The sequence below is a fragment of the Medicago sativa genome, chromosome 2, assembly GCF_051527215.1.
Source record: "Medicago sativa cultivar Bolivia chromosome 2, Bolivia_mono, whole genome shotgun sequence".
In the NCBI taxonomy this organism is placed as follows: Eukaryota; Viridiplantae; Streptophyta; class Magnoliopsida; order Fabales; family Fabaceae; genus Medicago; species Medicago sativa.
This window is the reverse complement of record NC_140750.1, coordinates 26,135,105-26,147,885: the sequence shown is the minus strand read 5'-3', so window position 1 is coordinate 26,147,885 and position 12,781 is coordinate 26,135,105. Positions and strand designations below refer to the sequence as shown.

Genomic DNA, 12,781 nt, shown 5'->3' with positions numbered 1-12,781 from the left:
TTACCCGGATGATAATTCAAACTAAAGTCATAATCTTTCAACAATTCGAGCCACCTTCGCTGTCTCATATTCAATTCCTTCTGATCAAACAAATACTTCAAGCTCTTGTGATCACTAAACACCTCAAATCTCGAACCATACAAGTAATGTCTCCAAATCTTAAGTGCAAATACAACTGCAGCTAATTCAAGGTCATGAGTAGGGTAGTTTCGTTCATGAGTCCTCAACTTTCTTGATGCATACGCAACCACCTTACCATCTTGCATAAGTACACCTCCCAAACCCAACTTGGACGCATCACAATACACTACAAAAGGTTCATCAGGTTTCGGCAAGATCAAAATCGGAGCCGTCGTCAAACGCTTCTTCAATTCATTAAAACTGTTCTCACAATGAATATCCCACACAAAGGTTTTACCTTTACACGTCAACTGCGTTAACGGAAGTGCTAACTTAGAAAATCCTTCAATAAATCGTCGGTAGTAACCCGCTAAACCCAAAAAGCTTCTAATCTCTGTAACTGACTTCGGAGTCTCCCATTGTGATACCGCTTCAACTTTAGATGGATCAACTGCAATACCACTACCAGAAACAACATGGCCAAGAAAACTTACTTCCTTCAACCAGAACTCGCACTTAGACAATTTAGCATACAACTTCTTTTCTTTCAGCACTTGCAAGACAATCTTCAAATGCTCAGCATGTTCTTCCTCCGTCTTAGAATAAATCAGAATATCATCAATGAACACAACCACGAAGCGATCCAAAAATGCATGAAAAATGCGATTCATATACTCCATAAATACACCAGGTGCATTACTAACACCAAAAGGCATCACCTTATATTCATAATGTCCATATCGCGTCCTAAAAGCCGTCTTCTGCATATCTTCATCTCTTACTTTAATCTGGTGATAACCCGACCTCAAGTCAATCTTGCTGAACACACGTGCACCCACTAACTGATCCATCAAGTCATCAATTCTTGGAAGTGGATACCTATTCTTTATAGTTACTTTGTTCAACTGTCGATAATCAATACACAACCTCATACTGCCGTCTTTCTTCTTAACCAGTAACACTGGAGCTCCCCAAGGTGAAACACTTGGTCTAATAAACTTCTTGTCGAGTAGATCTTCTAACTGTTTCTTCAACTCAGCCAACTCAGAAGCTGACATACGGTAAGGTGTCATAGACACAGGCTTCGTTCCTGGAACAAGATCAATAGAAAATTCAACTTCTCTTTCCGGTGGCACATCAGGAATTTCATCAGGAAAAACTTCAGGGAAATCGCACACTACTTGTAACTTATCGATCACTGCTTGATTCTCCAAAGATAAGGATGCCATCAAAGAAAACATTAGGATTCCATCGCGTTCTAGCTGCTTCAGCTGCTTAGTAGACAAAAACTCCGCGCCACTTTCCTCTTCAGCAGAAGAGAAACGCACCGACTTACTAAAACAATTAATGAGAACATGGTTGTACTCTAACCAGTTCATACCAAGAATCACATCCATTCCGCTCAAAGGTAGACATACTAAATCAATCTCAAAATCACGATCAAACATAGACAGGGGACAACGTAAACAGACGAGAGAAGTGGTCACCGAACCCTTAGCTGGAGTTTCGACAACCATTTCTCCATTCATATCAGACATAGCAAGGCCCATCTTAGAAACACAATCAAAAGCAACAAAACAATGTGTAGCACCAGTATCAATAATAGCAACTAAAGGAGTATCATTAATGTAGCAAGTACCTCTGATCAAACGATCCTCATTCTCAGTTTGAGTACCAGTCAGAGCAAAAACCTTACCCCTGGCCGGGGCCTTCTTTGGTTCAGTACACTGAGCAGAAATATGTCCTTTCCCACCGCAATTGAAACAAATAGTGTCATCGTGCTTGCATTCTGCAACTGTATGCCCCTTGACACCACAACGGTAGCACCCTCTCGTCTCAGTAGCACCACAAGCATTACTCTTGTGACCTTTTTCTCCACATTTGTAACAAACAATCCCAGCAGGAGTCTCATTCTTCTTAGGCTTCCTCTCATCATTCACTTTATGTTTGCCCTTATCAGCTGGAGTACTATAAGGCTTCCCACGATTCTGTTGCTGCTTACCCCTTCTCTCATTCATAATCTTATAATGAGCCTTCGAATCATCTTCATAGATTCTGCACCTGCTCACCAACGCAGAAAAGTCACGGATTTGTTGGTTACCAATGGCTCGCTTAATATCAGGACGCAAACCATTCTCAAACTTGATACATTTAGAAAACTCAGCATTGTCTCCAGTATAGTGTGGATAGAACTGAGCCAGCTCCACAAACTTTGCCGCATACTCTGTCACTGACATGTTTCCTTGCTTCAGCTCAAGGAACTCGACCTCTTTCCTTCCACGAACATCTTCAGGAAAATATATGTTTAGGAACTCTCCCTTAAACACAGCCCAAGTAATAGCCGCACCACCTTGCTCTAATTCAGGTAATAGACCCACCCACCAGTCATCAGCCCCCTCAGATAGCATATGCGTACCAAAACGCACCTTCTGATCATCAGTACATTGCATAACCCTGAACACCCTCTCAATCTCCTTGAGCCATGCCTGTGCTCCATCAGGGTCGTACCTTCCTTTGAAAGTGGGAGGATGATTTCTCAGAAAGGCCTCCAACATCCTTACATCAGCATTAACACCAACACCAGCATTTGGTTGTTGTCCTACAGCTTGGGCGACAGCTTCCAAAGCAGCAGCAATCGCAGCATCATTTCTTCCAGCCATTCTAGTCCTCTTGTAACAGATAAGGTTTGCAGCCTCCAGATCTACTCTTCTTTACTGCACAACACACAACGTTTAGAATAACATAATAATGGTATTCCAATTGCTAAATTAACACAACTTGACTCACTACTTGGCCGGACGGACCGACCTGCTCTGATACCAATTGTAACACCCCGTTTTCCCAACTTAAAAATTTCATTAAATTTATCAGAGTTCATCAACATAACGGAGCATCACATACATCAATACATCATTTAACAACAATATAATAATGGGAAAATACTATTTATTAAAGCAACCTGTCTTTATAAAATTCAATAATCAAATGCAGCGGAAATTTAGTTCGCAACGTCACATAAAATCTTGGCATAAAAGGCCACAACTTAACATCTCAAATAGTCTTCATAAAATGTTCAACATTTATTAAATAAAATACGTAACAAGGAAAACAATCATCAGACACCCCCATCCCGTTACGTATAAGAGCATCCTAGACGACACGAAGTGAGGAGTCTACTCACGAACACATCTAGTCTTTATTACCTGCACATTACCCACGGTCGAGGCAACATATACGCAGAAGGGGTGAGATTTCACATTCATTAAAAACAAATAAAAATTCATAAAAGATAACCAACAGCATATATCTAACATTAATATCATCATTTAGTCATCATTTAACGAGGTTAAGTAATCCACAACTTCATAGTTATTCGAAGGTAACATATTCATCTTAATTCACTCCATTTACATCATTATAAATAATGGGACAGCAACAACAGCATCAAAACGGCAACATCATCACAATATTCATCATTTATTTTTAGTTATGATGACTCTACAATGCAACAACAACATCAACAACAACTTAGACAACAACAACATGCATGTGGTACCACCAGGGCATTAAGCCCCCATCGCTAAGGTCATATTTGGACCGTCGGGCATTAAGCCCCCATCGCTAAGGTCATAAAAACCTGTCAGGCATTAAGCCCCCATCGCCGACTATGCAACAACTCGACTCTAAATGCAACAATCTTCATTTTTAATGTTAAATTAATTAACAAAAGATCCATATCAGTTCATTACATCAAAACAGCATCACTGGAACATCGTAATTAGCAACATCATCTATAATATAAACATCAGAAACTAACTCATCAAAGGAACGGGCGAAAAGACACAATTTCGCACCACATCAAGTCTGTACTGCACTAACTCGCAGTTGCGAGCTAAACAACTCGCAATGGCGAGTTCAACGGGGCAACTCGCAGTTGCGTACAACATTGCTCGCAGTGGCGAGCTAAAAGGGTTACTCGCAGGTGCGAGTAGGAACGCTCGCAGTTGCGAGCGATGACAGAACAGGGTTCTGTCGGAGCTCTGCAACACATCTCAGCACTCGAATTCTCACTACCCAGTCCTCTAATTCATCACCAATCAGCATCTAAACGTGTTCTATGACTAATTAACATCTGTCTACATCAAACTACATCAAAATTCACCTAATTCTTCCACTTTTAATGATTTTTGACCTAATCCCAATCCCTTAAACCTACAACAATTGATCACTTCTATGAATTAAAACTTGTTAATAATGAGAGTTAGTCTCACCCTTACCTTAGATTATGATTCTGAAATCCAACAGCCGCGTTCTTCGTTCTTTAGGGTTCTCTCTGGTTTTCTCTTCTTTCTCTCTTCTTTCCTCTGTTGTACGCGTTCTAATTTTCTCTCCCAATTTCAGACTTTTATTCTTTCCCTAATTGCTCTTCTCACCACAACTTACTCTTTCCCCTAGTAATTTAATTATTTCTACTAATAACAATATTTCTCCCCCACTTAAGAAAATACTTATATTATTAACATATCTTTTACCAATATATATATATATATATATATATATATATATATATATATATATATATATATATATATACACATATATATAATAATTCACATAATATTCTAATAAAAAGCCATAAATCACTTAAATATTAATTATGAAAAAGTGGGCGTTACAAACGCACCGGTAATATTACTAAAAGAAATACTTGAAGTAGAAATTTTCGATGTTTGGGGTATTAATTTCATGGGACCATTTCCTTCTTCTTTCGGAAATCATTACATATTAGTTGCGGTTGATTATGTGTCCAAATGGGTTGAGGCAATTGCCTCCCCTACCAATTATGCACAAGTTGTTATAAAATTGTTTAAGAAATTTATTTTCCCATGGTTTGGAGTGCCAAGGGCTGTAATAAGTGATGGAGGATCTCACTTCATTTCTAAACTTTTTGAAAAACTTCTACAAAAGTTTGGAGTGAGACACAAAATTGCAACACCCTATCACCCACAAACTAGTGGCCAAGTTGAGGTGTCAAATAGACAAATCAAAGCAATTCTTGAAAAAATTGTTTCAATTTCTAGAAAAGATTGGTCAACTAAGCTCGATGATGCTCTTTGGGCTTATCGAACGGCATACAAGACCCCCATTGGAATGACTCCATTTAAACTAATTTATGGGAAGTCTTGTCACCTTCCGGTTGAGCTCGAGCACAAGGCTTATTGGGCAATCAGAAACCTCAACTTGGACCCGAAATTATCTGGTGAAAAAAGAAAACTTCAACTAGGATGGATGCTTATGAAAATGCTCGCATTTAGAAAGAACTAAAAAATGGCATGACAAGCATATTCTAAAAAAAGACTTTAAGAGCGGTGATCTCGTGCTACTCTTTAACTCTAGGTTAAGGCTCTTCCCAGGTAAGCTAAGATCAAGGTGGTCCGGTCCGTTTAAAGTCCGCAAGGTCTATCCTTATGGAGCTATTGAAATTTTTTCTGAAAAAACCGGACCATTCAAAGTTAATGGCCAAAGGCTAAAGATTTACAATGCAGGTGAAGCCGTTGAAGAAAAAGCCGTCTGAGCTCTTAAGGGACCCCCTTGAAAAACACTTCACTCCCTTTTTCGTCAAGCTAGTGACGATAAAAGAGCGCTTGGTGGGAAGCAACCCACAATTTTTATTGCTTTATTTCATTTTGTATTGTTTTGTAGGTAATTGTCCGCTTACGATTCAAGAAAGGAGAAAAAAAATTTAGGAGCCAATTGCTAGAAGAGTGGCACGGCCCCTGCCTGTGGTGGCACGGTTGTGCTTGTGTCATGCACCAACAAGTCATCAAAACAGCTGAAGGAAGGCACCGCCCGTGCCTGCAGAGGCACGGCCGTGCGCAGAGGTTTTGGCTGAAAAGCCAGTTTTGCTCTTCATTCGCCAAATTGTGAGCTTTCCGCACCCGTTTCTCCTATTATTTATTGTTGTTTCTTTCTTTTATTTTTTAATCATTGAGGACAATGCTTCTCCTAAGTGTGGGGGAGCCAATAAAGTGTCTTGTCTTATTAAGTGTCGTAGTGTTTTCCAAACTCCCTTGAACTTTAATTCTTTTGTTATGTTTTATTGCGAAAGGCACAAAAAGCAGCTTGTTTTTATTATAAATTATGACATAAATTTTTTGTTGTCTCTTCCAAAATGGTTGTTTTGTGTGCATGAAAATGATTTCTTGTGTTTTAGGTGTTCTTGCTATACCCACATCTTGTTTTATTGTGAAAACTTTCAATGAGAAAAGCACATAGTTGCAGCCTTTGAGCAAGTGTATGAGTAGGTATTTTAAGGAGCACGTTCTAACTTTAATGGTAAATTGAACCCTTAAAAGTCTTCAGAGTAAAAGTAGTATAAGTTTGTGTGGGGAGAAAAGACTTGAAAAATAAATAAAGTGAGCAAGTGCCCAAAACTGATTGGTCACTAAGACATTAAAATGATCAAGTGCCTAAAACTGGTTGATTATCAAGAGGGTTGAGAGCAAATATATTTTTAGAGGAGACATCATTGGATCTGGGGGGAAAGGATACCCCTCGCTGACTTCCCACGTGAATGTGGTGTTTTCCTTTACAATTAAATATAGCTTATGTGATTCCTTCTTAAAATGTCAAATGATCCAATGATCATATAATTCCCATCTCTCTTATATGAAATGAAGAAAGGACTTTTCTCGGTTACTTTAGTGTTATGGTTAGAACTTGTTTCCTCATAATATATGTCTTAAACAAGAGCAAGAAAAGGGTTGGGCTACACACACACACACACACACACTCACTTGAGACTTGTTGTTGGGTTGAATAGGTTCACAAGGAATGCTTGAAGTTGTGATTAGTGTACACTTGAAATGAAGCCTTAGAGGAGACATAAATTTTTAATTGTGTTGTCATATGTTAATCTTGTTTATGCTGCTAATGTTTATGCCTTTTGCTTGAGGACAAGCAAATATTCAAGTGTGGGGGAGTTTGATGAGTCAATAATTAGTGTTTTTAATATAATATTTGAGTCCGTTTTATTTAGATTTGATTCCGTTTTATTTATTATTATTTCCTTTTTAGAACTATTTTACTTCAATTGCAAGTTATTTAATTTCAGGAACGAATAATTGAAAAATTGAGTCTTGAAGCAAAAGAAAGAAGATTTGGAGCTGCTTCAGGCTAAAAATACAAAGATTGAAGACAAAAATACATTTTCCCCAAGTCAGAAGCTTGACACGGCCCGTGCACCAGCCACACGACCGTGCCACCTCCCAAGATATTCTTTTGCTGCTTCTGCTTCAAAGACAAGCTACCTATTAGTTTATTTCCGACCTAAAAGTCCGTGGTTTCTTGTGGAACATTCTAGTGATGTATTTCTTAGGGTTATGTCGATATAGACTATAAATAGAGTAGCTAGCTATCATAACAAATCATCTTTTGTTCTTGGAATTCAATAGACAATTGTTTTCTCTTAATAAAAGTTCTCCTTTTTATTATTTTATTTTAATTTCTTCTTCTTCTCCTCTTCTATGTCTATGATGAACATGAGTGAGTAGACTCTTCTTGTCTTGGGATTGTTGGGTAAGTCTAAATGACATAACCCTAATCAAACCAAGCCTTGAACCCTAATTTTATATAAATCTACTTTCTAATCTAATTTCACCGTTATTATAATGAATTAACAAATATCAAACTCATGAAGCGAAAGTGGAGGGTTAGTATTTGTTAATTCATCATCTCACATATCAATTCATAAAGCGATAGTGGAGTTTTGATATTGGAACAAGTGAAATTAGACAAGGATTGCGAAACATGAGAATAGTCTAGCAAACCTTGAGACAAATAAAGTTTCATTCTTCAAGGATTCTAATAGCAACCAACCATGAGAATAAGCGTGGTTTGCTAGAGGAACACACTCACTGAAACCGAAAGGAGATGTGATAAACTTAAAAGAAACTTGTGTTTAGAAAGTAAATCCAATATAAAATTCTGGTTAGGGTTTCTCTGTGAAGGGCTTGTTATTTAGATGAACCAATAATCGTAAGGCGCTTTTTATTAAATGTCAATTTTAATCCTTAAAAATCCAAACTTTACAACTGAACTTTTCTCCAATCACCCATTAAGGTTAATTGAATTGAACAACTCCTTGTCGGAACGATACTCTCTTTTTACTACTTCGATAAACCGTGCACCTGCGGATTTATCTCATCACTCACCCCTATAAATAACTCTCACTATTGTACTCTATCATTATCTTTTATCAATCTATTCATTCTACTATGAATTTTTATAAGTATTTCTCACATGAGTACTCTTATGTTTGTTTTCTTGATGATCATTATGATCTATATTCTTGGATTCCATGATTACTAACAGAATCAAATAATATTTTTAAAGTAATATCTTTTAAAAAAGATAATGTTTTATAAGACGTAACTCAATTGATAATGCTAATATTGTTAGGTTTGTTCATCTGGGTTTAAACCCAAGATTTTACTTGATTGAAAAGTTTTTCTTTATAGAAATTCATTCATGACATTCATTCATGAGGTGTCAGAGGAAAAAAAATCAAAGTTTTAAAAAATGTGATCATGGAAGCTCCAACATCAAAGTTTTAAAAAATGTGATCATGGAAGCTCCAACATGGCTGCTATAATATCACAAGTCATAGGGATACCCTAAAAATGATAGTATACGAAGAAAAGAAGCTGGTGGTATGCAACAATTTGATTATAATAGTTAGATTTGTATGGTCTCCGCCATATGACCTGATCTAAGGACAGCCCATCAGTTGATCTAGACCATTGACTTGTTTTGGTAGGGAGTCCCAAATCTTATTTTTCATGTGAGGTTGGTGAAAGGCACTATCAACCTTTTTATTTATTTAGTTATTTATTTATATTTTTGTTCACATTTTCCTTGTTACCAGTAACTTGTTTTGTTCCTTTCAAAAAAAAAAAATGTAACTTGTTTTGTATTTTTTTCGCCTGTGGGTTACCTGGTCTAGGTGATCACTATTCACTAGTCTTATAGCTCAGGGCTCAGTGATTGTCTGTGAATTATTAGTTTATTACTCACTCGTGGGCATTTATGGATGTGGGGTATAGTTCCATTTTCAAAGTGAATCATTTTTGGTCTTAATTGTGGTGCAGTTGAGTTGTCTAGGGCAAAAAGAAGGGATTTGGATTTCTTACATTTATTGCATCATGCAATAATGCATCTCAACTTAAGGGTTAAGATTGTTTGAAGTTAATTTTGTTATTGTGTAATTTGAATGGTTCGATTTAAAATTGAAGGCTAAAATTGACTCTAATGTGCAATTGCATGCATTTTGTTACCGTATTTGTGTATCGATATATAAATTGACTAAAATCTAAGTTATAATTGTTTGTGAGACATGTTTGTAAACGAGTCAAAATCGTCATACTTGTAGTAAATGAGTCAAAGATGGTGTTGGGGTGAGATGTGAGTTAGCCGAAAGATGGTGCTCCGAGTGGATTTTAGACGGGAGTGGGAAGGGAGATGGATCATGGGTGGAATAATGACGAAATGGAGCGGTGTGGCTGTGCGGTGAATGGTGACTAAGGGATCTAAAAGGCAACCTGATGAGTGAGACATCATATATTCTAGACAGACGAGGAGAATATAAATATGATGGTTCAATTGTATATTGATACCTCATTTTCCGTTTTGTGTATTTTAAACGCCTAGTTTAAAAATACACAGAAATTGAGGTAACAAGTTTATATTTGATTTCATGTCTTAATTGGAATTATTCCATCCCAATGCAAATTTATCAAATAAGCTACAGTTTATAGCTTTAGCTTAATGCCATACTAAGATATCAAGCTACACTATTTGATGATGTATGTTACATGTACTATAGGATCCAATTTGCTTGTAATTACTATGATATGATATGATTTCCACTTTTTCTCACAGACATGATTTCTTTGAAATCAGTAACTATTTGTTTGGATTTACTGTTTTAATAAGTAGGGGACTTTGAACAGTATATTATTTTTTTTTCCATGCAGTATTCAATAATTTTGTCCTACATATAATAATTTACATTAAAGGACCAAGTTGGCCTCACACTGCACCCCAAAAAAAAAAGTCCATTCAGTCCACAAAGCAGAAATCAGTTATAAATTCATTGTCAGTAACTTAAATCTCACCTTCACACACTTTGTATTCTATTCTATTCTAATTTCTACCACTCTTTCTTCTTTTTCTATATGTAACTATCTTGTGTATTGAGATAGATTCACAAACAAAGATATAGCCTATAGCAAAAGCAACAATGGTGGTGAAAAAACCAAAGATTGTGATAATTGGAGCTGGAATGGCAGGCTTAACAGCAGCAAACAAGCTCTACACTTCAACAGCTTCAAAGGACTTATTTGAACTCATTGTTGTTGAAGGTGGAACAAGAATTGGTGGAAGAATCAACACATCAGAATTTGGTGGTGACAAGATTGAGATGGGAGCTACATGGATCCATGGAATTGGTAACAGTCCTATTCACAAGATTGCTCAACAAATCCATTCACTTCACTCTGACCAACCTTGGGAGTGCATGGATGGTAATAATAGCAATGATGAATCTCTCACAACAATTTCTGAAGGTGGTTTCAATCTTCAACCTTCTATTGTTGATCCTGTTTCAAAGCTTTTCAAATATCTCATGGAGTATTCTCAAGGAAAGTTAACTAAAGAAACTGCAAAAGGTGAAGAGGTTCTTAGTTACTATAACATGGCTGTTAAAGCTGCTTCTTCAAACTTTGGATCTAAAAAGAATCTTAGTATTGGTTCTTTTTTGAGACAAGGGCTTGATGCTTACTTTGAATCAGTTCAAGAAGAAGAAGAAGAGGTAAATGGTTATGGAGATTGGAACAAGAAATTGCTTGAAGAAGCAGTTTTTGCAATGTATGAGAATACTGAGAGGACTTATACTTCAGCTGGTGATTTGGAGTGTTTAGATTATGAAGCTGAAAGTGAGTATAGAATGTTTCCAGGTGAAGAAATCACAATTGCTAGAGGCTATTTGAGTATAATTGAGCACATAGCTTCTGTTTTACCACCTGGTTTAATTCAGTTAGGTAAAAAAGTAAAAAAAATTGAATGGCAGTCACAAAAAAAAAGCTATGATGATAATTGTTTTAGGCCTGTTAAGCTACATTTCTGTGATGGATCTATTATGTATGCAGATCATGTCATTGTTACTGTTTCACTAGGTATTTTAAAAGCTTCTATTTCTCATCATGATGATGATAAAGGTATGTTATTCAGTCCTAAGCTTCCATCTTTCAAAGTTGAAGCAATTTCAAGGCTAGGTTTTGGAGTTGTGAACAAGTTGTTTATGCAATTGAGTACTCAAAAAACAACAAATCTTGATGATGAAAATTCAGAAGGGTTGTTTCCTTTTCTTCAAATGGTGTTTCATTCACCTCAAAATGAAACAAAGGACAAGAAAATACCATGGTGGATGAGAAAAACAGCTACACTTTTTCCTATTTACAACAATTCAAGTGTTCTTTTGTCTTGGTTTGCTGGTGAAGAAGCATTAGCACTTGAATCACTCAAAGATGATGAAATAATCAATGGTGTTACATCAACAGTTTCAAGCTTTTTACCTCAAAATGAAGTGAAATTTGATAAAGTTTTGAAGAGTAAATGGGGGACTGATCCTTTGTTTTTAGGATCATACAGTTATGTTGCAGTTGGTTCAAGTGGTGAAGATTTAGATACAATGGCTGAACCATTACCAATGATGAAAGATAATAGCAATTTTTCATATCCACTTCAAATTTTGTTTGCAGGTGAAGCAACTCACAGAACTCATTATTCAACAACTCATGGAGCTTACTTCAGTGGTCTTAGGGAAGCTAATAGGCTTCTTCAACATTATCATTGTGTTGGGATTTTTAACAATTAGTTTAAATTTTTGAATATTAATCTCTATCATATTATTATTATTATTATTATTCTCATTTTCAACTTAAAAAAAGGTCTTTGTTGTTTCTCTATAGGTAAAGTAGTAGTGAGTGAGTGATTGGAAAAAAATCAATATTAGAAGGGTCAAGATCAATAGTGAAAAAAATGGGGACTTAAGCTTGTTTGTACTACTACTTGAAGTAAAGTTTCTCCAAATATTTATTTATCTCTTCATTTATGAGTGTACTTGTCTTTCCTTTAATTAATCTCTGTGATAATCTTTAAAGATTCTATCTCGCACTTGGATTCCGTGCACTAAAAATATCACGTAATTACACACGATAAACGGACAATCGTGCCATTAAATCCTGGCCTTGATAGCACCCAACACACACATCACACATACACTTGGGGCAATATGTGGCCCTGATCTAATGGCATGGTGCCATTAATGGCACCAAAGTGTCACCCACAATAAACAGACTCAACTATTGATTTGAGGTTCGATGTATACATTCGATAAACTAATTTTTATTGATTTGAGATCGGACGATCGAGATCTGTATCTGCATACAATAGGGAATCAATTTTCTCCTCCATGTGTGTTTTCTGGCTTCACTTCTATCAAGGCAAATAACATGATCCACCAAACACGGCTATTCATTCATCTATGAAATGAAATATGGCTTGTCAACTGCTCAGGCTTATGTGTCCTTCTTGTCATGTT

At 36.5% G+C, this 12,781-nt stretch overlaps 1 protein-coding gene across 1 annotated transcript; it reads left to right on the top strand.

Moving 5' to 3' along the window:
- Nucleotides 1-10,192: 10,192 nt before the first annotated feature.
- Nucleotides 10,193-12,288, top strand: PAO5 (polyamine oxidase 5). Its single transcript, XM_085744104.1, has one exon. The coding sequence runs from the start codon at nt 10,421-10,423 to the stop codon at nt 12,053-12,055; it is 1,635 nt and encodes a 544-aa protein (XP_085600230.1). The 5' UTR covers nt 10,193-10,420; the 3' UTR covers nt 12,056-12,288.
- The last annotated feature ends 493 nt before the right edge of the window (nt 12,289-12,781 follow it).

Coding starts and splice junctions, on each gene's coding strand:
- PAO5 (XM_085744104.1), top strand. CDS start 10,421: ATGGTGGTGAAAAAACCAAAGATTGTGATAATTGGAGCTGGAATGGCA.